General features: G+C 50.4%; 1 protein-coding gene across 6 annotated transcripts in view; it reads right to left on the minus strand.

The window, feature by feature from the left end:
• Nucleotides 1-875: 875 nt before the first annotated feature.
• MVB12B (multivesicular body subunit 12B) overlaps nt 876-27,456 on the minus strand; it is a 181,814-nt gene continuing 155,233 nt past the window's right edge. For 4 of the 6 annotated variants that reach the window (XM_023544911.2, XM_064291425.1, XM_023544913.2 and 1 more), the window contains one exon: nt 16,796-25,856. In XM_023544911.2, coding sequence (XP_023400679.1) covers nt 25,686-25,856 — 171 coding nt within the window. In that variant the 3' untranslated portion in view covers nt 16,796-25,685. Of the gene's footprint in view, nt 5,676-16,795; nt 25,857-27,456 lie in introns of those variants that run through there. The other 2 variants (XM_023544912.2, XM_064291426.1) reach the window with 1 other exon arrangement.

Raw genomic sequence — 27,456 nt, forward strand, 5'->3', positions numbered from 1 at the left:
AATTGTTCTTTTTGCCCTTCCATGAGTTTCTCATGGAACCCTCTGGATAGCTTTTCCTCACTTTCTACTGTGGGAAAAAGACCTGTGAAATCCCCGAAGGGGTGGGGCTGGGGTTGAAGGAGCAGGACTGTAGGTGCGGACACTCTTTTGGGGACCCTCGTGGTCCCATCACAATGGGCACTGATCTAACTGGGCCTGTTCTCAGCTTGTCTCTGCTGACAGGGGAGGCTGCGAGTCTAGCAGGTACAGGGCTGGAGGCAGTTACAGCGCGACTGCAATGTCTAGCTGAAAAATGCAAAGGTCACATATAAAGGAGGCAAAGAGCTTTGATAGTGAAACCTGAACTGATGGTTCCTCCAAAGGAGCCCTTGCCTGTCCCGGGGCCCTGCAGCCCCTCACCTGGGATGTGGAGAGGCATCTTGCAAGCAGGTGAGCAGTCGGGACAGGACTGAACGCACCCGGAGCTGAGCCGCGCTGTGTCCCTCCACACGCCAGCCAGGCGGCCAACCTGAAGACAAGAGCTCTGGGGCAAATGAGATGAAAGGGCACTTCTGCATTCCTCACTGGCGACCCTTTAAACGCTAGCACTTCACATGCTTTCATGGCAATTGGGATTTTCTCCTTCAAGGAGCATTCCTGGAGGGCTGTTTCCAGAGAATAATAGTTTGTTTTTTGTCCCTCCTGGATCCTTCTGGCAGATAACCAGCCATCTAAACTAAACAGGGGCAAAGAAGCCCACCAGCTCTTTCTGGAAGGTGAAAGGCCAGGTGATGGCCAACTGCTCCCCAAGCACTGCAGCTGGCCCCGCCTGGGGGTGCGAGGCCAGAGCCTAGGAGGATCCTCTGAGGGACACTGTCCACCGGTGGTTTCAGAGACAGCAGCAAACAGGGGAAAGAGGTTAAAACAAACGTTTATTTAACAAATTATATTAAGAATACAGGCAATCACACAGTAAAACTCCTCTTTGCCAAGTATAAGAGTCACCTCAAATAAATATGCGCAGCAAGGACGGCGTTGCTCAGGTGAACACACAGCTGGCTCCTTGTTTGAGGCCAGGCCTGGGGCACAGCGGCTTGCATACCCTGCGCTGGGCGAACAGAGGCCCCTTCTCATCGTAGTGACAGCCACAGCAATCCCCTGGGCCTGCACCTTGAACAGGTGAAGGACCCCAGTGGGGGAACCATTGGCCTAGAGGATGAAAGCACGGTGCCTGGTCTGCCCCAGGCTCTGGGGTTAAGGTCAGCAGTGAACTGAATTAAACAAGCTCAGCTTTTGTGCACCTCGGCAGCTCGAGACTGCTTTGTCAAAGCCCTTCTTTGCCCTCCTCCTCAGGCCCACCGGGTTCTCAGGGAAGCTGCAGATCACAGGGAACCCTCCTATCTGGGAGCCTGTAGACCTAGGAGCCCGCTGACCTGGGGAGCCTGCAGACCTCGGAGTCCACATACCTGGGGATCCCACAGACCACAGGGAGCCCTCATAACTGGGGAGCCTGCAGACTTGGGGAGCCCACATACCTGGGAACCCCACAGACCTTGGGAGCCCCCAGACCTAGGGAGCACTCAGACCTGGAGCTTGCCTACCTCAGGTAGCCCTTGCCTGCTGGGGTGACTGGAGCAGGAGAGCCTTTGACCTGCCCAGCACCTATATGTGGGGGTATAGTGACACCTTCATGCTGGCCAGCAGCAGGTCCCTTCCCAGGGGCTGGGGAGCCCGTTAAGGGATGGAAACAAAAGGTCAGCATGAGGCATGTGCTTATGAAGGGCCAGCTGGCACAGTGGCTATGGGGCCAGACAAAACTTGAGGTCAAATGTCAAATCCTTTCTCTGCCACTTACCAGCCATGTGCCATGGACAAGTCTTAGTTTCTTCATCTGTAACAAGGAGTAAAAGCACCCACTTCCGGGGTTATATATATATATTTTTGAACGACCGGAGACAATGTGCTTAAGTGCCCAGCTGGGTGCCTGGCAAGGAGTTGGTGCTTAGAACCTGTCAGAACTTGTCCCCCACCTGCCCTGCTGATTACAAAGGGGCAGGAGGCAAGCAGGGTGGCTGACCAGCATTGACGGCTCTGCTACGCAAAACGGCCTCTGCCATCAGGGAAGAGGCCCTAGCTACTCTTTACTCACCTGGACCAGGGTCCTCATCTCTCCAAGTAGCCGAGGGCTGTAGCTGGCATTAGTTCTTGGACTTGGGGTGGGGGAAAAAGGCTTTATTATAAACTTGCAAGTGAACTTGGAGCAATCTACCTACTCCTTATCACCTTTGTGCCATTTTCAAGGCCCTTGGAAGATGCATTACTGACTTCAGAGGGAAAGGACAGGCAATGGGGACAGCTGTGCTCTGGTTCAGGTCTTCTCTGGAGGGGCAGGGGTGCTGGAGAGGGACCAGCAGCAGTGGTGGGGTGTGCTGGGGCATGGGGATCCAAGGGTGAGGTCGCAACCTTCACATATCCAAGAAAATCCTGTCCTTCCCTCCCCATGGTGGCAAAAAAAGGTTGTGAAGAAAAGCACTTTCTCAAAAAAGAAACAAAAGGTCTCACAATTCCTAGTATGAGCCAAGGCTCCAAGTATCAGTTCTACTGGAGTTTGCACAAGCCCCCACATGGGGTGGGCACATGTGCACACACATGTACACACACGCGCACACACACCCCTACAGCCACACCACATGCTGCTCGTCCTCACCCACCTCTCAGACGGCAAAGAAGTTGAGGGTCAGGAGCAGCCTAAATGCTACTACAGACACCAAATTGTCCTTAACACTGTCACTGCTTATTTTAAGCTGCCATTTATTACAACATTCACAGTCAAGGTTATATTTAAACTAATTCTGTAATGCTATTGAGGATGTTTTTCCAGCTAGCAGTTCATACAGGTCTGTCCTCCTTCCTGGTGGTTTGTCAAGGATGAACATGGCCTGTGTGGGCCTGGCTGGGTCATGATTCAAGCAGGGCCTCATGACAGGGAGTGAATGGAGAGCTGTGGGCTCCTTCTCCTTCCTCCTCCAGCAACTGCCCTCACTGCTCAGTTCGCCCTCTTACTTGCTGACAAGGTTATTGTCTTTGAACCTTCTAGGCCCCATCAGAGCTATAGGAAGGCCTCGGTCTAAAGGGAGAAGAGGGAAGGGCCACTGGGCATTAACTCATAGGACTATCTCATGACCAGGACTGAAACACAAAGTGCCCAAACCAACATGAACTAGACGGAGTGATTAGAGTTCTTCTCCCCAAATCCCCCCACCCCAGGCCTGCTGGATGTTACCTCCCTTTGTTGGGCTTCAAGTCACAACATCACTCGGTTTGGGATCAGCCACCCATCCAAAAAACAAACACTCATTGCCGCTGAGTCAATTTTGACTCATAGCGACCCTATAGGACAGAGTAGAACTGCCCCGTAGGGTTTCCAAGGAGCAGCTGGTGGATCTGAACTGCCAACCTTCTGGTTAGCAGCTGAGCTCTTAACCACTGTGCCACCAGGGCTAAAGCAACAGTAAACACAGGTTCTCTGGGCTCCACTAACCAAACAAAAAAACCAACCTTGTTGCCATCGTGTCAGCCCCAACTCATGATAACCCCAGGTGTTTCAGAGTAGAATTGTACTCCATAGGGTTTTCATGGCTGTGACCTTTTGGAAGCAGATTGCCAGGCCTTTCTTCCAAGGTGCCTCTGGGTAAGTTAACAGCCAACTTTTCAGGTAGTAGCCAAGTGCTTAACCATCTGTACCACCCAGGGACTCCACTGGGCTCCACAGTGCCCCTAAACTTCCCCAGAAACACAACTAGCTTATTTTAGTGGATCCAGTTCCTCAGAAATCCTGGTTACACGTCAATCCCACAATAGCTTTTCCACAGGGACTCCCATCTTGATCTCACAGGCCTCTTCGGGTGGGGGTGGGGGCTTTTCCTACCACCACACTGTGTGGGGGACAGAGGGAGGCCAGCCTCCACAAGGGGCATCCTCAGGGAAGGTGAGGAGAGGCAGCCACTTTCCTAGTACACAGAAATCAGAGGTATCAAGGCTTGACCGAGCATATTCTGGCCAAAATGAAGATCAACAGACAATGCAAAAAGAGTTGGGTCCACAAGAGGGTCTCAGGGGTTTGGACACAGGGGGCCTGATGCAGGTACATGAGTATTTTTCACCCCAGCCCCACCTCTTAAACAGCAGCTGCCCCTCCTAACCATGTTGGCCAGTTCTTCCTCTGGTTCCTCCTGTGCCCAGCCAGACAGCTCTGCCATCTTGTGAACTGCAGAGGGAGTGTCTAAGCCTGGCTGAGGTTGTGGCTCTCCTGTCCCGACTTTTGGTTGGGGAACCTCACTGACTTTCCCAGGTCCATACACACTCCAGCCTCCAGACACACTCATCAACCACCCCGTCCAAACAGCCAACCACCTGGGGACCCCCAAGAGTGAAGATACCAACGTTTGATGGAATTAGAGAGGAAGCACCCTGACAGCTGGATGATGCAAAACAAGCCCATTGTGGGGCAGCAACAGCCACTGTTCTCATGGCAAATGGGCCCGAGTCCAAATTGGCAACAATGGACACTCTCGGCAGAAATGTCAGTTCTGGTTCACATTTGGTGAGCTGGGTCAGATGGACTTCTGTTCATTTGAACAATGTGTTCCTGTTAGCAGATGCCATCAAGTGCTGGGCTGGGTACCTTCTAAGGCCAGGTGACCACACACTCTGGTGGTCGCCCAAGGTCCTGTAGGGCCAGTCCCTATAATCACTGTGGTCAGGGCAGCTGGCTGAGGCAGTTGGAGCTGCTGTTGGCACGTGAGCATTCAAGCCTTCTGGGGAAAGGAGTGACCGGATGAGCACAGCACCCTGGGCAGCAAGACTCATGTCTAAGCAGGCTACCCTCAGCCCTCGGCCTTCTCCCCCAGAAGGCTGCTACGTAAAACACTTCCTGCCTCCAAACACCCAGCATATGTATTGGGCCACTGAGTCCACAGGACGTCTACACTAAGCCAAGAGCTGGGCTCGGGCCCATCCAGGGGCTACTGGCTTCCTCCCGCCATGTTTTCTCAGGGTTGCCGAAAGTGCTTAGGGTAACTTGATCCCATCAGCCTGAGTGACTTATTCCCTGACAGCCTGGATCTGGGGCCATCAGCAAGGCTGGAGGGTCCTGTGCAAAGTCACCCTAGGAAGTAGCGGCTTAGTGAGGTCTCCAGTGGGGGCATCAGGAACGAGGGAGCAGGTGGGCGTCACCGGGTCCTTGGGGGTGACTCCTGTGGTGCATGAGGGTTTTGCAGGACAACTGGTCATTACACAGATGAGTTAGGAGCCGCTGGTCACTACACACACAGATTAGTTGCAATTATGAACAAGGTCCCCAGGGAGGTTGGAGTGTCATGACAGGCAAGCTGATGACAAAGAACGTAACAATCAGAAGTCCAGGGTTTCCCAGATAAGGCCTGCAAGGCGTGTGGGAGGGCTGGCTGTTGGTAGAGGGTTTCTGTCCGGGGAGGGAGAGAAGATGGGTGGGAGTGATGGGGCGAAGAGGGGGGTGACTGCAGCCCCAGCCCCAGCCGGGCCCCCATTCAGTAGTCTGGGCAGGAGGCTCGTCTTCTCCCCGCAGCTCCTCATGACTGCGGGATCTGCTGACACCTGGTGGGGCTGGGCGGGAGTCTGGCAGCGGCACTCTGCTCCGTGCGGAAGCTGTACTCATACTGCGGGGGTGGGGGAGGGGGAGAATGGGGGACAGAGAGGCACAGTCAGTCCACGAGGAACCCAGAGAAACCCCACCATACCTCAGAGAAGACAAAGAGAAGGGCTGGTCACCTTGCTGAGTGCCCCAACACAAGAATGATGGGTGAGTCTGGGGGTCAGTGGAGTTGCCCTCTGTGTGTACAAGTGGCTGTGAGTGTGTGTGGGAAGGTGTGTGTTTCTGTGTTGTGGTTGCTGTACAAGCCAGGTATAGACACACTTCTGCTGCTGCTGGGGACTGATGAGTTTGGGGACAATGGCATCTTTCACAGTCCCTGCCTTGCTCCCTGCAAGGCAGTGCCCAAGGCTGTGGCGCCAACAGCAAGCCTGTGGTGAGCATCACCTCTTACAAACTAGCAGGATGCCCTTGTACTCCTGCTTAGAGGAGATGGTCACACTGCTAGTAAGTGGCAGATCTAGGACTTGACCCTAAACCTGACCTGAGGCTGGGCCTCCGCCACAAGGCTTAGGAGACCCTCTGCTTCTGCAACCTGGTGTGGCCTGGTTGGCTTGGTGTTCCCTGGGCACTGTCTGTGACAGTCACTTTGTGAGATGCACAGAGGACATGGGAAAGGGCTTCCCCGAGCCTCTTTGGATTGCACCATGTCCTCCCTGAAGCTCCATGCACGTCACAGCCAGGAGCACCAGCAGCAGCCTGGTTCAGTGACCCTGCCCTTGGTTGACTGGTGCTGCCTCCCCTTGCCAGGAGCCCGACCCTCATGCACAAGAACCAAGCTTACCTAACTCTGGCCCTGAGCCACGGAAATGAGTACAGGTAAGTTCCTGGTCTGAAGGGAATGCAAAGATGGGGCAGGTACTCCGATGGTGGATAGGGGGAGGGGACACCTGCAGTTTTTCTGGGAGACCAGGTGGGACTCAACGTTCAATGTGGGCAGGGGCATTCCAGGCAGTGGAGTGGGCATGGGCAGGGACGCCAGTGAGGACTGCCCAGCCCTGGCACAGACGGGCCTGCGGGCCACCAGGCTGGGCAGCGGGCACTGAGGGCCATGAGGCTGCAGGGGCAGGGTGGGAAATGGCCTGGAAGGCTACACAAGGCAGCCATGTGGTCATATGGGTTTTACGAAATGGGGGATTAAGTTAGCCAGTGGTTGTCAAACTTTAAAAAAAAAAAAAAAAAAAAAACCTTTAGCAGGACTTCCATAAAAAAACCTTATCCAGGGCTTCCCCGCATAAAACAGATGAAAGTGGAGCTGCCCTAGTTGAACTTGGCCTGCACATGACGCCAGCTCCTCAGGGACACCCCCACCAACAGGCCACTCGGGAAGGGAGCCGTCCCAGCAGGCAGACGAGCACTGGGAGACTGCGGTGTCCCAGGAACCCACCCAGCAGGGCAGGGGCTCCACAGGGAGGCTCGCCGAGCGTAGGCTCGGTGAGGCCCTTGTGCCCACCCAGTGAGCTACCGCAGCAAGGAGGCCCTCCTGATGGCCGTGCGGGCAAGGAGAGCAGCTGAGGCGCTGATGAGCATTCAGGGGTCAGAGCGGGACCTCAAAGTCGTTAAAGAGTGAAGGGAAGCAGAAGGCCTTTCAGGGTCTTTTCTCCTAAAGAGGAAATGACGAGGGAGGCTGCAGCAGCCAGTGGACCACCTATGCCCAGTGCTGTTACCCTGGCCACCCCCTGCTGACAGTCCCACTGGGCGGACCTGGGACAGGCAGATGGTGATCTTGGCTGGGGTCAGGGCAGGGGCAAGGCCTGGGCTGGCCCATCTCTGTATGAGCAGTGGGGTAAGCAGCCTTGTGCCGTCTTGAGCCTGCAGCCACCGGAGGCATAAGGCCAGGAGACACATGGCAAGGGGAGAGAGAGGACATGACATTGTGGCCCCGACATACAGCATCTGTGGTCAGGAGCAGTGGGGAAGGGAGGACTTGACATTGCAGGGTGACCTCAGGCAGGTCTTTCCTCCTCTGAACCTCAGCGAGCTCTAAAATGGGGTGATGCTTACTTCCAGGGACTGCTGTGAGCATGGAATGGGGTAAGGTGGGTTAAGGATCCCGCCCTGCTCTGCCCTGGCACCAAGCATTCACTCAATGAATATTTGTCGGATACTTGAGATAACCAATCAAAGTAGCCCGCAGCCCCTCATGTTCCTGTTCTTCAAAAGACCAGGGCATAGGACATGGTCTGCAACGCCAGCTCCCATAATGTGGGATGGAATGCGGAGCAGTCCCAGATGAGACCTTTGGGCAAAGCCCAGGACGATACTGCCACCTTGTGGCTGCTTGGGTATGTGCATGGCAGGTAACATGACTGCAAATCCATTCCCTCCCTGCTTTTATCAGCACCCATGATATTATGATATCAGCCCTGTGCTGGGCGCTGGGGCCAGCACAACCCCACGCAGCCCCTGCTCCCCAGGGTTCACAGGGTAGTGAGGGAGGGATACGTGAACAACACTTCCGAGGTTGGCTGCCCAGGACATGGTGAGGCCACAACTGCTCCGCAGCCTGAAGGGAGCAAGGAGAACTTCATGGAACAGGTGACATTTGAACTGAGTCTTTTAAGTGAAGAGGAGCCTGGCTGGGGGGCAGGGTGGGGAAGGGCACTGAGACCAAAGAGAACAGCAGGTGCAAAGGCGCAGAGCTTTTGTGAGCAGATGGGCTTGTGCGTGGTGGGGGTGAGGGTGAGGGTGGAAAGGCCAGTAGGGGCCCGGCCCCAAGTCCTGCGTGCACTCTATCCTGCTGATGAGTGGCTTTTAATGTTTCATGGGTCATGGATAACACCCATGCTGGAGGTCTTTCCCCACCCAAAAAATGCACACAACTTGCCCTGGGTTCCAGCCAAGGCCCCCCGCCCTCCCCTTCCAAAGCCACTGGGGGGCGGGGCAGGATTTAAGAATATGCAGATTATGTTACAAAAGCTCACTCTGGTGAGAACCTTGGGTTGTAGAAGCCAGAGGCAGAAAGGGGATGGGATGGAGGATTAGGGTTAAGGACCAGCGTGGCCTGCAGACAGAAGTGGAACAAGGGAGCGCTGAGGACGACTGTTTCCACGGGACAACAGAGTGGGCAATTAGGCCATTAACACACAGGAGCAGCCCAGGAGAAAAGCAGGCTCAAGGAAAGAACAGGTGAGCAGTTTGGCTGCTGGCTGAGTGTGAGGTCCCTGGGGAGTATCCGGGGACGAACAGGGATAAGGGCTTGGGAATTGTAAGCACTCGGGGATACCTGGAGTTACAGGTGTGGAGATGGTTTGAGAAAAGCACACAGGGTCAGAAGACAAAAGGACAGGCGTATGCCCTTGAGAAAGGGAGAGGACACCGAGATGTGGCCCAGGTGATGGGTGCCTGGGGGACGAGAGAGAGGTTGGGGCAGAGGTGACAGCAAAGCCCGAGCAGCGGAGACTGGTGGGCATGGCCACTAAAAACACCTGGAGACTGTGGCAGGAACCATTCTGGGGGCGGGGGAAGGTTAGACAACAGGTGACAATGTGGACATGTCAAGTATCACTGGGCTGCTCTTCAGGGGCAGGGAGAGGGTGGCACCCAGGGCAAGACGTGCAGGCTTGCAAGAAGATTGTTAAGATCATCACTTCTTAAGCTTTAATGGGAACACCAGTCTCCTGGAGGTCTCGTTAAAATGCAGATTCTGACTCAGTAGGTCTGGAGTGGGGCCTGAGGTTCTGCATTTTCAAGCAGCTCCAGGTGACCGAACGCTACTGATCTGGGGATTTCACATGGAGTAACAGGGAACCGGAGCTCTGGGGGCACAGTGGTTAACAGCTCGGTGGCTAACCAAAATGTCGGCAGTTCAAATCCACCAGTTGCTCCTTGGAAACTCTATGGTACAGTTCTACTCTGTCCTATAGGGTCATTTTTTTTTTTTTTAAACAGGGGACCAGCTTAGACAATTTCGTGGCTCCATGAATGGAACCTGGGAAGGTGTGGAAGGGAGTGGGCAGAGGGAGGGTCAGAGGCCACGTGAAGTTAGGGCTCAGGGAACTGATGGGGGCCAGGAGAAGAAGGTGATGGGTGGGCTAGGGAAGCAGGCTGGGGGAGCAGGTTTTGGAGATGGGGGCTGGGGGCTCCACTTTGGATGTGGGGAGGCACGTGCCTGGGAGATGCCCGGGCAGTCAGCAGAGGCGAAGCAACTCCTCAAACGAGGGGGAAAGACCAGTGTCAGCTGCCAGCTGTGGCTGCGTCAAGTGCTGGGGGGATAGTTCTCAGCTGCAGTCACTTCTGCTCTTCAGCAGGTTGCGTGGGGCTCTGTGCAGGCTCCTGGGGATGGCAGGGTGTGTATGGGGCAGTCTGGCTCCTTGATTTGTTGAGGGCTGGTCAGCCATAGAGAGCCAGGGAAGGGACACTGAGGCATCGGTTGCAAAGTGTCCACAGTCAGAGGGCACGGGCCAGTCTGCAGGCCTGGATGCTACAGGGGTGGGCCCAGAAGAGGACGCTGTGGTCTTCTGGGTGGGAAGGTGGGTAAGAGATGAGGGTGAGCAGACCATTTCCAGGGTGGGGCAGCGGCTGACGAGGGCAGAAGTGCCTTGGTGGGGAGTAAAGACAGCAGCCTTTGTGGCCAGGAGTTGGGACAGGGTGCTTGCAGGAACAGGGAGTGGACAAGCCTTCAAGGATGAACTGCTAAACTCCTGTTTCACTTGAATTCTGGGGCTGGAGGGGGCGAGGAGAAGCCGCAAATACACTTGCCTTTTCCTGGCTTGCGGCCCGAGTACACCGAGAGGCCAGGGTCTGCTGGAGCAGTGCACAGACCTCATCCCCCACCCCACCCCACCCCACCCCAATGAGGGCTGCACCCTTGGGATTTCCTCCCTTTTTAGGTTATCTTGGAGGCCAGAGAAAAGTGCTACCCCCACCTCTTGTTTTCCCTAACTCCCCAAATGAAATTTCAACATATGTCCCCGACATAATCCCCCTTAGGCTGCGGATAACCCTTCTCACGGACGCTGTCCTCTGCCTGAGATTGCTTGTCCCTAAAGTGTTTGCCCAAGAGACTAGGGGCGCTTCTGGAAGCCCTTTTACTCCCTTGGGCAAACAGTGAGTACCTTTGAAGGTGGATTTGGGCCCAGATATCTGTTTACTCAAGACATTAGCCTCCTGCATAAGGAAAACCTGCACTCGCGTACAAACAGCAAATCCTTTTTGAATTAAAAAAAATTTTCAATTAAAAAGCATTTGGGTTCACAGAGCTGAGGCCAGCTGAGCAGCGCCGCGCCAGGGCGCCCTCTGGTGGATACAGGCGGCCATCACAGCAACGTGGAAGCCCCAGGCCTGAGCAGCCTTTCCCAGAAAAGAGACATCACTGTCAGGGGCGTTCCTGGGGGCCTGAAACCGGTGCCTCTGGCCGGGAGACCCTGCCACTGACTGCATCAGGCTTCTCAAACCTCAATGTCGAGAGTCCCAGCTTTCAAAAGCCTTTTCTCATTGCTAGTCATGTTCAGTCAGTCGAAGATGGTGACTCCTTACCCCCCCAGCCTCATGGGGCAAAAAGAGGGGGCAATACGACCTGTCTGGTCTACAAAGGTGTTTTGAGAACCAACTAAGATAATTCATGGGAAAACACCCTAAAAACCTGAAAATGGTTTGTCAGTCCTGGTTGCATATCAGAGTCAAGGGAACTTTTAGCCCAGTCGGTGGTCTGTGATGGCTGGGCCCCACCTAGCGAGGTTCTCATTTAACTGCACAGGGTGGGGGTCCCGCGCAGAGGCTCAGCGAGTTTGAAAAGCATCCTCGATGATTTTAACGGTCAGGCAAGGTGAAGAATCACTGTCTGAAAACCTTTAACCAAATACAATAGAGGATAAGTAAGCAAATGCTTTTTTTTTTTTTTTTTTTATAAAAAACACTGTCTCTAGTAACGGTCTATTCAGAGGACTCCAGAATGAGAAAGGCTGGTAAGAGGTTGTTCCAACCCCTTGTTTTGCAGCTGAGGGAACAGAGGCCCAGGGAAGGGCTGACTTGCGCAAGGTCACAGAGTGAGTGGATATGGGGCTGGGCAAAGCCCCAGCGTCGCGGGCTCAGCGGGGGGCCAGAGCAAATGGGCACTGGGACAGGTGTCTGCACTCACAGGGGTGCAGCTCAGGGGTGGGGTCAGACCAACAGTGAGCAAATGTAGGCTGGCCCTTCCATGGATCATGTAAGAGCCTCAGTGCACAGGGAGGGGGGCCTTTCAGAGGGCAGGGGGTGGGGCCTTGGAGGACTGGCCAGGTAAGGGCAGGTGGCAGGAGAGAAAGGGGTCAGGCACAGGGGTTGAATAAAAGGCTTGCCACAGGTCAAGCAGAAGGAGTCAGGCTCAGGGGTAGACAGACGGACATTGAAGAGTGGCTTGGGCAGTCATGGAGGGTCCCAAAGGCAGGTGGTGGGCCTGACCCAGCACAGTCTTGGGGGAGTGAGATTCTTGAAGGGGCCCAGTAGGGCCCCACCTGCTTCTCCTAAGCCTCCTCTGTTCTGCTTGGTGCTCCAGTTCCCTGTGCCCCAGGTCCTCCCACACCCTGGGCTGCAATGCTGCTCTTTTCTCTGTTTCTGAATTTGTGAAGCCTCAGCTGCATTGCCCACGTCTCTACCTCTCTGAGAACTTCCACTCTGGGAGGGTTCGGCTTCTCACTTGAGCGCTCTGTGGCCTTCCCATCTGGCTCCTGAAGCCTGGCTTCTGAAACCCAGCCCGGGGGGAAAGAGGCAGGGGCCAGCAAGTGGGCACTGATGGCCTCTGTGGGCTGGCAGCTGCAGCTGCCTCAGGTGCCAAGTTAGGGAGGCACTGTGGAAAGCTTCTCCCACGCACTGGGCAACAGACTAGCTGCATTGGGATCTCTGCAGAGAATTTTAAGAGAGATTCTTGGGCTCCTCCACGGATATTCTGATTCAGTTGCTGTTGTTGCTAGGTGTCAAGTTGGTTCTGACTCACAGCAACCCTATGTATAACAGAACAAAACACTGCCCAGTCCTGCACCATCCTCACAATCATTGCTATGTTTGAGCCCATTGTTGCAGGCACTGTGTCAATCCATCTTGTCAAGGGTCTTCCTCTTTCTGGATAACACTCTACCAAGCATGATGTCTTTCTCTGGGGACTGGTTCCTCCTGATAACATGCCCAAAGTATGTGAGACAAAGTCTTGCCATCCTCACAGCTAAGAAGTATTCTGCCTATACGTCTTCCAAGACAGATGTGTTCGTTCTTCTGGCAGTTCACAGCATGTTCAGTATTCTTTGCCAACACCATAATTCAAATGTATCAAGTTTTCTTCGATCTTCTTTATTCAATGTCCAGGTTTTGAATGCATATGAGGTGACTGAAAATATCATGGCTTGGGTCAGGTGCACCTCAGTCCTCAAAGTGACATCTTTGCTTTTTAACACTTTAAAGATGTCCTTTGCAGTAGCAGATTTACCCAATGCGATGTGTTGTTTGATTTCTTGACTGCTGCGTCCATGGATCCAAGTAAAATGAAATCCTTGACAACTTAAATCTTTTCTCTGTTTATCATGATGTTGCTTATTGGTCCAGTTGTGAGGATTTTGTTTTCCTTATGTTGAGGTGTAATCCATACTGAAGGCTGTAGTCTTTGATCTTCATCAGAAAGTGCTTCAAGTCCTCTTTGTTTTCCTCTTTGTATCGTCTGCATATTTCAAGTTGTTAATGAGCCTTCCTCCAAGCTTGATGTTGTGTTTTTCTTCATATCGTCCAGCTTGTCTGATTATTTGCTCAGCATACAGATGGAATAGGTATGGTGAAAGGATACAACCATAATGCACCCCTGTTCTGATTTTAAACCACGCAGTATACCCTTGTCCTGTTTGAACAACTGCTTCTTGGTCTATGCACAGGTTCCGCATGAGCACAATTAAGTGTTCTGGAATTCCCATTCTTCGCAATGTTATCCGATTCAAGTAGGTATGGGCATCTGTGTTTTACCCAGGTCCCCAGATGAAACCCCTAAAAGTGTCCTACTGAAGGGGGGATTGAGGGCCAGAGTGGGGATAGGAGGCTTGAGGCACATGAAGCTTTGTGGCCTGATTCTCATGTTTCCCAGGGAGTCCTTGTTTCACATCTGGATGATGTTCCCACAGAGACACCTGAGAAACCAGATGTAAGGAAGTCCTAGGGTCTTGACAAGCGTGTAAAATTGCTTTATGTGAGGGAAGGGCTGTTCACATCCAGACTGAGGCACCAAGGGACACTTGAGCAAAGCCAAGACCGCCCTCCTCATACCACGTGGAGGGTCTCCAGGGCTGAGGAGATGGCCTTGTTTGACCCCTCATTTAGTGAGGCCCAGCAGCAGAGACTGGTGAGCAGGGCCCATGGAGTAAGGGGCAAGGAGTGGCCAGAGCCGCTGTTCTCAAGTATCCATGGGCCAGGCAGGGCGCCAAGCACTGGGCCCCATCACCTCCCTGAATCCTCACTCCTCCAGGAAGCTGGCGCTGTTATCCTTCCCATCACAAGTTTACACCGAGGCTCAGAGAGGCTGAGCAGCCTGATCAAAGCCACACGGGCCTGGAACACAGCTGGGAGGCCCCATGTGGCTCCAGGCCGGCCCCTTTAAACACCACGCTGTCTATCAGGTTCCACAACAACCCCACAGAGGGGTCAGTGCAAATCCTACAAACCTTTTGAGAAGCCACTTCTGCGTTTCCATTCTGGCTCTCCCATTGGGCTCACTGGGCTCATGAGCTGTAATCTGAGAGCAGCCCAGGTGTCGTGAGCTCTGAGCCCCAGCCCAGCTGCAGGGATGAACAAGGACCTCTTCAAGGTCTCCCTGGCTCATGTGTTTTAGGAACCACATCTGTCTGGGCAGTGCCAGATCCCCACAGCCTGGCACAGTGCCCGGCATGGAGCCTGACATGGAGCAGGCTCTGGAACAGCTGCTGAACGAATGCAGGCCTGTCCACTGATTCAGCCCCTTCATCCTTCCATGCCAAGAAATCTGGCATTTCCATCAGTTCTTGTGCACATCCACCTCCCTCTCTTCTCCTCTCCTCCTGAGACTGGCAAAGGGTTTCCTGCTTCTGGCATAGGACTCCTTCTGGGGGATGGCGAAGCGGCAGGTGAGGCCCCGAGCTGCCTGTCTCCATGGCTCAGAACCCAGAGAGTCCCCCTCCTTCTCAGGGCTCACAAAGCACCTTCCATCCAGAACCTGCCCCCCCACCCCCCCCATGCAGTGTCTCTGATCTCCTCTCCCTGCACCATTTCCTACATGTCTGGTCCATTCACACCTTTGTGCCTTTCCACACACTGTTCCCTCTGTTTGGAACACTCTTCCTCCCTTGGGTGGCAAAGCTGTATTTGTCCTTTAAGGCCCAGCTAAAGGGGCACATGTTTTGGGACACATTCCTCCCTCCCCTGGGCTCCACAGCCCTTTCTATATCCTCTTGAAGTACAGGGTAGAGATGGAGTCTTGGCCACTTCTGTAGCTCCAAAGCCTGGTGGAGGTCATGGTCCAGAGTAGAAGAATGGTGATGGATGGATGGATGAGTGGATGGGTGAATGGGGGGTGGGTGAGTGGATAGATGGGTGCATGGATGGACAGAGAAATGGATGAGTGGATGGGTGGAGGAATGGATAGATGAGTGGATGGCAGGATAGATGGACAGATGGATGGATGGACAGATGCACACATGGAAAGACTGAGTGAGTGACAGAGCAGGTTCTGGGTACAGCTCAACGTAAGGGAGAGAAGCCAGCTAGCTTAGGTGCTCAGTCCTTGGGCAGGTGGGGGGCCATTCTGGTTTTTAGTCCTTTGTGGAAGCAGCAGTATGTCAGTTCTCTCTGCTGCTGGGCAGGCACCCTGGAGCCCCCTGAATTCCCACAGCCTCTAAGCATCACTGTGTGAATGGTCCCTATCCCGTGGTATTGTAACTCATGCATGCAAAGTACTGGGCCAATGCTGGCTACGGCGGCACCTCATCACTGTGGATGATGAAATACGAGTCTGGGTGTGATTTGTGTCTGTATCTCTATGCACAGACCACAGGCTGGTGTTGGCCTGGATGGTGTTTAAAAATAACGAGTTATGAACATTGAGAGACTTTGCATAAAACGCCAACATTTCCCAGCTTCTATTGAAAAACTAGGGGAATATGGCAATTCTGGACCCTCATTCTTCACAACCATCAGCCTCACACAGGTGAGTGGAGGCTGCTTCCTTTAGAGGGCCATGTGCTTTTCACTTCACCACAGTCCCCACTACTCCCTACAAATGCCCCAGAGGGCAGGGTGTCAACTGCCACTCGATCACTGTGACTGTCTTGTGTGTATGTATGGGGCGGGGGTTGACGGGAGCAAAGTAAGAAAGGGAAATATTTCTTGTGCTCATGACTACTGAAAGTAGGAAAATGAAAGATGGGCTGAGAAGTCCACATGTTTCACGAAAAAATGGGGGAAAGCACATTTTGTGGTGGAACAGATTGCTGCATGATTAATAGGGACACAGAACGTGCCTGGCTCCTCTGGCTGTCCCTCCTTTGGGGCCTGGTGGGCACCTGCCTGTCCAACATCTGCCCTGGGCGGGGCTCTGGGCGGGGCTGTGGACTGAAGGAGGACTGTGGCTGGATCAATGCATGTCTGTGCGTGCAGACAGCCTCGGGGCCATCCCTCACTGAGTCAGGCTTTCAGAAATGAAGATTTCGTTGTCTTTTCCGTTTTCTCTGTTGTCTATGGAAAATAATTCAAATGATACTGCATCCCAGGACTGACTTCTGGGTGAAAAGCCAGAGGCTGTGGGGTCACCTGAGAAGATGCCCTCCCACCTTTGGTCTTGTATTTATGCGCATTATTTACATCCATGCCAGCAATTTCCTAGTCATTCTTTTAAAAACACATGTTACTTTATTTAAAACTTAAAGGTAAAAGTTTCCAGGTAACAAGAAAAGGATAGAAAAACCCTCTCATGAAGGACTTGCAAAAGACCAAATATTCATCGTGACTGTAATTTTGCATGTGCAGGTATACAGGGCATGAGGGTAACCAGGGCAGGTAACTCTGTCTGCCAAACACCATCTCTGATTCAGCTTCATTTCAATGGGATCAATCAAGCTCTCTTACTTATAGGACGAATGCCCAGGGCCACTGAGGGGGTGACCTGTGTGGCTGCTGCTTAGCTAACACTGCTGCTGACAGAACTAAAAGGGCAGGGGAGGGGGCTGAGGTGGGGGAGCCCTACGGCTCTCAGAATTAGCAACTTTATTAATATAATTCACTGTATTAATATGCCTGTGGAAAAAATTATATGATCATCTCAATAGATGATTAAAAGACATTCATCAAATGCCACTATCCATTCCTGATTAAAACATTTAGAAAAATAGGAATAGATGACTAATTTTTTAACATGATAAAAAGGTATGTCTATATACAGCAAACCAAAACACAGCACGATTGAGTTAATATTGAAACTAGAAACTTCTCATTCAAAACACGAGTAAGACAAGGTGGCCCAGGGATGTGAAAGTGCTGGCCAAGGTGTCAGACAAAGGCACAAAGCCAGAGGGATAAGTGCTGCAAGGAAGGAGGCAGGCATCAGTATTTGTAGATGACATAACTGCCTGCCTGGGAAACTGAAGAAAAGCAATGGAAAAACCATTAGAAACAGTAAGAGAAGTCAGTAAGATAAGCAGCTCTAAAATCAATATGCAAAAATCAATAGCTTCATCATATACAAACAACAGAAAATAATGGAAGAAGAAATCCCACTCCCAAGAGCAACAATAACGTAAGACGCTTAGAAATAACCTAAAAAAAAACGTAGGATCTCTACAAAGAAACCATCCTACTCTGCTGAGGCACGTAAAGAATGACCTGGGTAAACAAGAGGCATCCCGTGTTCTTGGATAGAGAGACTCTCTCCAGATACACTCAATGTAATCACAATAAAAATCTAGAATGGATTTTTTGGATCCTTCTCACTCCCCAATATTCTCAAGTACAGCTAGAAAAATAATCTTGTAAACACAGTTTTAAAAAATTTTGGGGAAAAAAGATTAACAAGGGGAAACTAATCCTATCATATATTAAAGCTTATTAAAAAGCTACAGGATTCAAAACAGTATGGCAGTAACAGAAAAATAGAACAATACAGAAGCACAGAGTCAAGAAATATATCTACTGATCACTTATACATGAAACTATATGGAAAAAGCAGCATTTAAGATTCACTAAAGAAAGAACTCTAATAAATACTGAAAAATCTGACTAGCACTTTAGGACAAAATAAATCTGGGTCTAGTTCTTACATTCTAATAAATTTCACATGGATTAAGCAGCTAAAAACAGTTACTATTTTAATATATTAAAATATAAAAGGGTAGAAGAATCAGGGTGAATATTTTCATAATCTTCTAAGTAACTGACTTGAAGACAATGGGCTTTTTTTTTTAAGTATGCCACGAAGATGAAGAAAACATTAAAATAAAGAAAAAAATTGCCCACAAAAATTTTAAAACTTTTGTATAGCAAAACACATTAACAAGGTGAAAAGACACTAGTTGTGTGTGTGTGTGTGTGTTTGGACCTATGATAGAGAAGTTGCTATAACTAAAACAAAGAGCTCTTAAAAATGAATGAGGCTAAAAAAGCCAACAGGAAAAAAGCAAAACAAAACTGGGCGAAAGACACAAACAGAAGAAATTCACAAAAGAGACACAAATGGCCAATAAGCATATGAAAAGATTTCAACTTTAAAAACAGTTAAAGATGATTAATTAAACAACGTGAAATACCAAAAATACCAGCGATGCTTCGCTACAGTGAGGACGTGGGAAACAGGCCCTGTCATACCACTGGTGGGAGCTGCGACAGGTACAACCTTTTTGGAAGGCAAAAGGTAATACGTGTTTTTCTAAAGAAAGACACATGGGAGCAAAGACACGTGTACAAGGAAATACACGGTAGCAGCGTAATAAGGAATAATTGGAAACAACTCAAAAGTCAACAGTGGATTGGAAGTAAATTATGACATAATCATAAATGAGAACAACATATTACCATTGAAAGGAACGAAGCGGTCAGTGTGAACCGACATGGAAAGGTGTGTAAGACAGACTGCCAAGTGTGGAGGCAAGTTACAGGACATAATGTACATTGTGAGCCCGGTTAACATGTTTGAACGTGTGTGTGTAGCTGAGGAGTGGGGCTGCAGTAGACTTTCATCTTTAACTTTATGTATTTGTCTAAATGCTGCATTTTTATAAACATGTACAACTTTTGTACTCAAGGAGGAAACCCTAAATACTTAAAAAAAAAAAAAAATCAATCCTGATAGGCAGTATAGCTGCTTAAGATGATGAACTGCCCGGAAGGTTCTCCACAATTTACGGGACACCAGCTGTTCTTGCTGTGCTATGTGGTTCCTGAGAACTGTGGTCCTGGCTGTGGTCAGACTCCTGTCTGTGAGGTGGTGGTCTCCGACCTACTTCCCATATTTCAAAAGAAGCCACTGTATGTGTGCTTTCAGAAAGGCTTTCACTTTAACTGGTTCATTATTTGTTTCTTTACGGACTGATCTCAACTCAGCCAGATAGCGGGCTAGGATTTTAGTTGGCAGCTCTGTGTCTTTGAGCAACATGAAAAAAGGAGAACAGGACAGGTTAACTTTTATTCATTTAACTAATTTTCATTTCATAAATTCTGTAGGCAGAAATTTTTCCCCAAATATTTCAGCTTCCTGACTGAAAAATAAGGAAATTAAAGGGATTTTACAGGGTGAAAATGCCCAATCTCAGAAAAGAAGGCACCTTATTTTTCTTCTGCAGTTTAAGGCCTGACCACTAGATGGTGCAAAGGGACCACAAAAGTTGCTGCAACAGCTCCCTCCACGAAATTCTTTGACATTCATAAGCATAACGAACGCTTTCCAAAAGTAGGAAGAATGAACAATTGTGCTGGGATATGAACACTCTGCTTTTATAAAATTGGGACTCTGCCATTTCATTACTGATACAAAAATCTTCTGCCTCACTTTTTTCCTGTAGTATCTAGGTCCCAAACCCACCCTAACCTCATAGATTTGAAGGAGCCCACAGAAGTTCATGCAAACGGGAGCTCCAAAAGTTGTGTTCAAAATTTCTTTCTACCTCGCACTGCCAAATGTGTTTTCATTAATTTCACCTCCAAGTCATGACGTAAATGCTAGCGGAATCGGCCCCATGCTAAATAAGCAATAAGCCCCATTTTTCAACACACAAACACATAAAGATGTCAGCTCAAACTGTTTACTAATTAACACTTAAAAAGACACAAATTAGATATGCGTGGCTAAGAGCAATTATAATCAAGACGAATTTCTCTAGTCATTTGGGAACTGAAAAAAAATGCCTAATTGCTGGAACCAATGTTTTAAAAACTGAAATCACGCCAGTTAGCAAATATGTTCATTTAAAGAACATCCCACGTGACTATACTCTTGAGAATTGACTACAAACATGAGAACAAGGAAAATATTTAGGTATAAAATTAAAATTTTAAGCTCCCTTAGATTTATAACTTCTTCATTAAATATGTCTGCAAACAGCAGCCCATAAAAACCTGTAGCAATTAAGTGGTTAAATGAACTGCCTCCCTTGTCAATTTTAAGGGAGTGATTAATATTAGATCGTCCCTTACTAATTAGACGCTCCCTCGTCTTTCAGCTTTAAAGTCAAGTGAAAATGGAGGCCGGTTCATTCCACCAGTAAGTGTGGTGGGCTAATGAGCACTTCTGTGCGCCATGTTTTGACTGCAGCACCCAGTGAAGGGAAGGGGGAGGTGGGCAGCAGGTGGGATTTTTACAGAACTGGAAGGCACTTGGGATTTCTCACCTACCTGATGCCGTTTCATCATAAGAAATCTTAACTGGGATTTTTAAAGGGCTTGGAGGTGGTTATGCATGCAGCATCAAGTCCATAATCAAGGCCGCAGCCTCCTGCCAGTCACTCTTTGAGACAAGGGATGGTGTGATCTGTGAGGAGGGGGTGGACGGGCCACAGGGTAGGGTGGAGTAGTGGGTGGGTGAAGAGGACAAACAGGCCCCAAGAAGAAGTAACCAAGACACAGGGATTATTTGAGAAGCTGCTGCCTGGACTGGAGAGCTCGGGGACTCCCACCGTGGCTGCGATGGAGAATCCATCAGTTGGAGAAATGGGGCGACTGCTTACAAGGGAAATAAAGAATGGCAGAGATGGAGAATATTTATATGCCTATCTTCTCACTCCGAGAGAAGATGCTTCATCACAGGGGTCTGGGCTGCGAAATGCTTTTCCCAGCTCCTGAACAGAGAGAAGCTTTTGTTCAGGCAGCAGGGAGGATAATAAGGGCTTCTTTTTTTGGGGACACAGGTCCATGGGGTCACTTGCTGCCCTGCTGCAGAGCCAAACCCGCTGCTGTCCAGACCCACAGCGGGGTGGGGGCTGGGGCTGGGGGTGGGGCAGAGCCAGAAAAAAAACATTTCCATTCCCGCTGTGTAGCTGCTCGCTCCTTCCGGCCAGCTCCCTCCCTTGTTTCCTCATGGCCTCCTGGGGAGATGAGCAAAATTTTGCTTTCTCAGAAGAATTTCCTCGCGCCCGGGAAGACGGAAAAGTCCCACTCTGAACCATGGGTGGACCAATGACAGGGGCCAGGACAGAGGCTGTGACCCCCGTTGGGCGGTAGGAGAATGATGAGCCTGAAAGCTTGATTGTGGTTTCATTCATTTTCAACAAACCATACCGCAAAAGAGTATTTCTGAGTTGTAAGAGGTTTTGCCTTTTCAATGATTTATTTTTCAAAATCTGCTCGATGGCATACATATTGATTTTAACCTTAAAATACGCCCATTCTTGGGTGACTTTCATGAAACTTGACCTGAGTGCTACAAATACCACGACTACTGAGGAAATCCCTGTCCACAGCACAGCAGCTGCAGCAGCGCCAGCGGTGACGATGGAGCGGAGCCCGCCAATGGCAAGGTGCTCGCAGTGAAGCTGTGTGCCCTGGGGCAGGGTAACCAGGCCTGCGATCACGTGAGGAACATAAGGTGGGGAAGCTCAGGGACTTGCCCAGGGTCCAACCCAAGTGGCAGATTTGGTATCCCACCCCAGGCATCCAGACTCAAAATCTGTGCTCTCTCCACTAAACTATGTTGCCTCCACTGTTGACACGGCCCGCAAACAACCCTATAAACACCCGTTAACTAACGGCCAGTGGGTGTGCTCTGTGCCATGCTGCCCAACACACCGCCAGCGCACGTGTCCTGCTTTCAAGTTGCTCTGACTACCCGGGCTCAGTACCACACTCTCCCTTGATCATATCAGGACTTTGGGGGACTGGAGGTGCTCTGTGTACCCATGACTGGGGTGACACCTTGTCTCTCTCCATCTGTTCCAGGCAACTCCTGGGCTTGGGGATGTTCGAGTCCACTGTGGGTCCTTGCTGGGGTAGGGACACCAGGGGGCAGCTCTCCTTGGCTGACTGCTGGTTTGTTCCTTTTAGTGACTAGCATTTACTTCAGGCTGTCCTGCTCCTGCCCCGGACCACCATACTCAACGAGACAGGGTCATGGGGTTCGTTCATATGGTGACCTGTCCCTGAGGCTAAATGGTGGCAATGAAGCACTGGCTTAAATTCAGAAACATCCCCTGCCCCCCCCGCCCCGGCAAGGTAGGGTAAGTAAAATTAAAGCTGGCGTAAGAGCAAACTGGTTCTAATTCTGGACAGACAAGAGATGGTAAAACAGAACAAAATGTTGCCTTCAGGAGCTTCATTTCTACTTCCTTTTAAAGCTGGGGCTACCCTGTAGTGGATGAGGACAGTTGTATATTCAGCCAGGCCACAGTCACACATGCCCCTTTTAGGCTTGAGATATCCTGAGTGGCTGGCTCTCTTGCTGCTGTGGGATTCTGGCAAGTCACTCAACTTCGTGGCCCAAGTTTCCTCTGTAGATGGAGCATCGAGGGGGAAAGGAGAGGAAGGACTTCCCCAGCACAAAGCGGCCTCCCAGGAGGCACTGAGCCCTCCCCACTGGCTCAGGTGTGCAGAAGGGACAAAGGACGAGATAGATAAGTGGGTCTTGTGTCTGTACCCCCAAACCCAAAGGCAGCCTCCCTGACTGTATTTTTATTTTTTGGTTCTGGTTTAATGGTGTAAAATACAAAGGTTTACAGTGAGTGAGGCAAATTTCCTAGCTGGGATCCCTTGGCTCCCAGGCCCGTCCCCAAGCACAGGGCCCATCTCTCCTGCCCCACCAAGCAGCAGCTGGACTTGTGAATGAAAAGGAGCAAACACAAAACCATCAGGACCAAGGGGACTCCTGGCCCACTCCGGGGGCCCAGCACAGGGATCCTGAGAGCAGAGGCCAGTGGGCCGCAGGCATAGCGCCCCCTCTGGTCTCCAACACGAGTGAGCAATGCGAGTGTAGTTGCTCAAAGGAGCAACCGTCGGGCTTATTTGCGAGGAAGATCTTCTGACATTGTTGCAAAAGAAGGAATCCGTTCACCAAAGTGTACGAATATCAACATACTAATCGCCATTAAACGCACTTGAATGGCCAGTGTAAGTAACTTTTAAATCCTCAAATTAAACGACAAACTCCATAGCATTCCTGACTGAGGTAATATTGTTATGGTTTTAGACCCTTTCTAATGTGTCTAACCACTCCCCATTTTCCCACATTTTCTTTAACTCCACTTTACTTTCCTTCAACAGGGAACACAGATGTGCTTTTTAATCCATCACTAAAAACACAAAACAAAGCTAGGCTTTGAGCACTAGGATGATGCTACTCAGCCACCAGTGACTGGGCAGCCTGGGGTGCTGAAATGGGGATGGATTTACACTGACTCACATGCCCTTCTAAAAAAACCTGTAGCCATTGAGTTGATTCCAACTCATAGCGACCCTACAGGACAGAGCAGAACTGCTCCATAGGGTTTCCCAGGAGCGAATGGTGGATTCGAACTGCTGACCTTTTGGTTAGCAGCTAAGCTCTTAACCACTGCACCACATTTCCTTACTCATAGAAAAGGAGAACAACGATAATAACGGTCATAACTGCAGCACCTAACATTAGCTGAGCAGTTAACTATGGCAGGCACTATTTTAAGCCACTTACAGTTAACCCCCCATAAATCCTACAGGACAAATATTATTATCCCTATTTTACAGAAGAGAAAATTGAGGCTCAAAGAGGTTAAGTGGCAGAGCTGAGATTCAAGTTCAGGGTGGCTGACTCCACAGCCCCTCTTTACACACCTGGTTCTGCCACCTCTTGGGGAGCCACACCTCATCTCTCAGCACCTGACACTAAGTCAGTGCATTCTAATGGAAGACATTATTTGGGTCAGACTTTAGTACGTAGGGTGGGGAAGGGAATTAAGACTTATGGTGGTTCTTACCACATGCACTGGCCCTACACTGGGACCCTCACCCACTTCACTCCAACCTGGATACTTGAAGGCCCAGTGGGGTTAGAACCCAGGTCAAAGTGTACCCCTAGGGGGACATGAAGCCATGACTGCAAGTCATAGCAGAGGGAGTTTGAAGCACAACACAGTTGGGTCTGAGTCTTGCCTTGGGCAAGTTACTTCACCTCTCAGGGCCTTAATTTCTGACCATGAAAGGGGGGGAATGGCCTTCACTTAGTCAACTTGGGCTGAGAATCCCAGCCCCACAGCAAGTGGTTAACAAGCGGTGCTGCTGTCACAGCCCACAGATAAGCCAGCCAGAGGAGGCCAGGAGGGCAGCGAAAGCTCCACATTCAATGGCTGTTCCCTTTCTCTGCACACGCCGCCTCAGCAATACCTAACCACCTGTGATGGAGCACACGCTGTCTGCCAGGGTTTTTACACATCTTCGTTTAGTGCACATAGGAACCTTCGAGATAGGTGGGCTCTAGTGCTGTCCCCGTTTTAAACAGAGAGGGGGTGTGACTTGCCCCCAGGCAGTGGTGAAGCTGGTTGGTTCAGATGCCTGTCACTATGCCTTTTGCCCGTCTTAACCAGCTTTGCCCCCTGCAGCCAGAGCAGGCCACCCTCCAAGGCCTTCCACAAAGATTCACTGAGCTCCCACCCAGGCAGCACCCCAAGCAAAGGCGGTGTTCACAAGCAGGTGGCCCTTCAAATCTTCCTTGGCTACCTTGATTTTGTGAAAGGCAGACATGAAATTCTATGCACATGTGTTATTTCTGATGCAGTAACTAGCCATTTTTCCCCTAAGTTGCCAAAAAAACACACAAAAAAACTATATATGACAATCAGGTTCCTTTTTATGATTTATAGGAATCAAAGGCAAAGGGGGACTTTTTTGTCTTGTTTTTGCTATGACAGGTTTAGAAATTTGTTGTGCTACATTGATTCAATTTTCCTTGATTTCAGCCATCTTTCAATAATGCAACCTGCTTCTGAGGGCTGGGTACACAAGAGAAAACCCAAAGGAACTGAGAATATTGAAATGGTTCTACCATTTCCATCTTTGAGACAAATGTGCCTCTCCAAGGAGAGCTGGCTGCAAGCATGTGACTGCTTAACAACCTTCTATACATAAAAAAAGATGCACACACTCTAATGCTGCCTTATGAAAACGGAAAACACGGGCACATCTGACCTCTGGTCGGATTCCATTATCTCCACTCTCTTTCTTCAGAGTACTCCAATCCCGAATTTCTTTCTCTTTTTATTAGGCAAACATCCAAACTATCTCAAACCAGGCTGTCAAATGGGGCCTCGCTTACCAAGTACAACTGCATGTGTCCTGCCCTTCCCCTAAATTGTGAGAAACATGGGCAACTTCACAAAGCCCCTGCTGGTGGCAAGTATTACAACAGAAGGAAGAAGGAAAGTTGACCCCAGGCCCACCTCCCTGCCCTCACCTTGTCTAAGCGGAGACATTTTTATGAAATGAAGCAGAATCGATCGTTCTGTCACTTAAAACCTTGTGACTTAGAGAAGACAAGGAGACAACTGTCATATCTGACTCGAAGCAATAAATACATTAAAACTGAGTTTCTTTTTCTAAGAAATAAATTTGAGTGAAATAAAAATGTTTTCTCAGAAGGGCGCCACTACTACTAGGTCCTTCCTGCTTCTGGAACAATCTCTACTGGGAGATGAGAGGCCCTGAGGTGAGCAAGGGGCAGCCCAACCCCACCTCCTGCTCCTGCTTTGGGCAGCTTACTTACCTCTTTTTCAATTTCTGCCAGAGATTTGATGGTGATTCCCAAGAGATCAAAGGGCTGCATCTGAAAACACAGAACAAGTCACCCTCTTAAATGGCTAGAAAATGCTCCTTCACGTTTGTTTTTATGTACAAAAATCTCAAACCGGAAATCTCAAACCACCCTGTGCAACCTAGCACATTGTCCATCCCTTTTCCACAGGACATACAGGTGCATGCCGGCAGGACTCTCCAGTCACTTTGTTGTTGTTGTCAGTTGCCCTGGAGTCAATTCTGACTTTTGGTGACCCCATGTGTGCAAGGAGATTGGCCAGGCCTGTCTTCCAAGGCGCCTCTGGGTGTGTGCAAACCACCAACCTTTTGGCTAATAGTTGAGCACTGAACCATTTGCGCCACTCAGGGACTCCGCTGTAATCATTAGTGGGGGCAAACAGAAAAAAGATGCTTCAAGAAAATGGGTCAAGTCTGTTTGGTGTGAGGACACTCCTTGGTCCTCTGACTACAACAAAAAAGCAGGCAAGGTCTGCCCTCTCTCTGCAGCTGTAGGGCTGAAGGTGCCCAAGCCTCCCACCAAATGCTGCCCTGACTGCTATGTCTACGTAGAGCAATGGGTCTAAGGAATCCCAGGTGGCGGGGATAGTGAGTCTCCTGTCCAGGACCCCTTTCTATCCAGGAAGGGCTAGGGGGAATTCTAAGTCTTTGAAAATGTAAGGTGAATGAAATAACTGTCCATAAATTATCATTTCAAAACTCAATGGTGGTGAAAAAATGATAATACTGCATTTTAATGGGTGTTTCTATAATTTCATGAAGACAGGGCCTTTTCTTATGAAAATGCTGGCTTTTCAATAGACAGCGTAAGTAATCAAACACACGTGGCAGTGGGCATTGGCTGGAGGCCCAGAGGAGACCGGCTGAAATGTACAGGTGAGAGGGCAGAGGGGACTCCGTCTGTGAGGCCATGGTCTGAGCCCTCTGTGGGCCCTCCACCCAGCCTCCTGTAGCTTCGTGAACTGGCATCTCCGACAAAACCGCAGGGCCTTCCTCGTTCTGAACTGTAGCCCAGAGGCAGAGCAGGGCAAGAGAGCCACCGCAGGACTGAGCCAGCCTGAACTCTGCCAGCAGGGATTTCTAGGGTCTGACTCTGGATTCCAAACCCAACACCAAACCCACTGCCATCGAGTCGATTCCGACTCATAGCGACCCAGGTTTAAGATCATGCTCAACACCTCTTAATGATCCAACCTCAGTTAAATCACTTCATCATTTCCTCGCCTGCTAGAAAGCGGCAGGGCACTCTCTCCTCGCAGGGCTGTTGGGAGGATTGAGAGAGAACGCACTTGGAGCACTCGGCACCGGGCTGGCCAGAGCCGGCAGGCCTGGAGTACTTGCTGAGTCGGCAGCGCCCCGGCAGCCGCACATTTGTGAGGGCAATCTTGGGATGAGGCCATGAATTAGACATAAGCTCCTGGAGCTGCTCTGCCAGTGGCCACAAAACAGTTTGGCTCTCTCTGAGCTGCCAGCCCGAGTGGCAGGAGAACGGAGGCCGCCTGCCCACTCGGCCGCGCTGCTTGGGATCCAGCAGAGGGCCAGCTGTTGTATCATTAGGCTCTAACTACCCCACTAAACTTTCCCGATTGGAACCTGTAAGCAGGACAGAACAG

This window comes from Loxodonta africana, chromosome 9 (genome assembly GCF_030014295.1).
Source record: "Loxodonta africana isolate mLoxAfr1 chromosome 9, mLoxAfr1.hap2, whole genome shotgun sequence".
Lineage (NCBI taxonomy): Eukaryota > Metazoa > Chordata > Mammalia > Proboscidea > Elephantidae > Loxodonta > Loxodonta africana.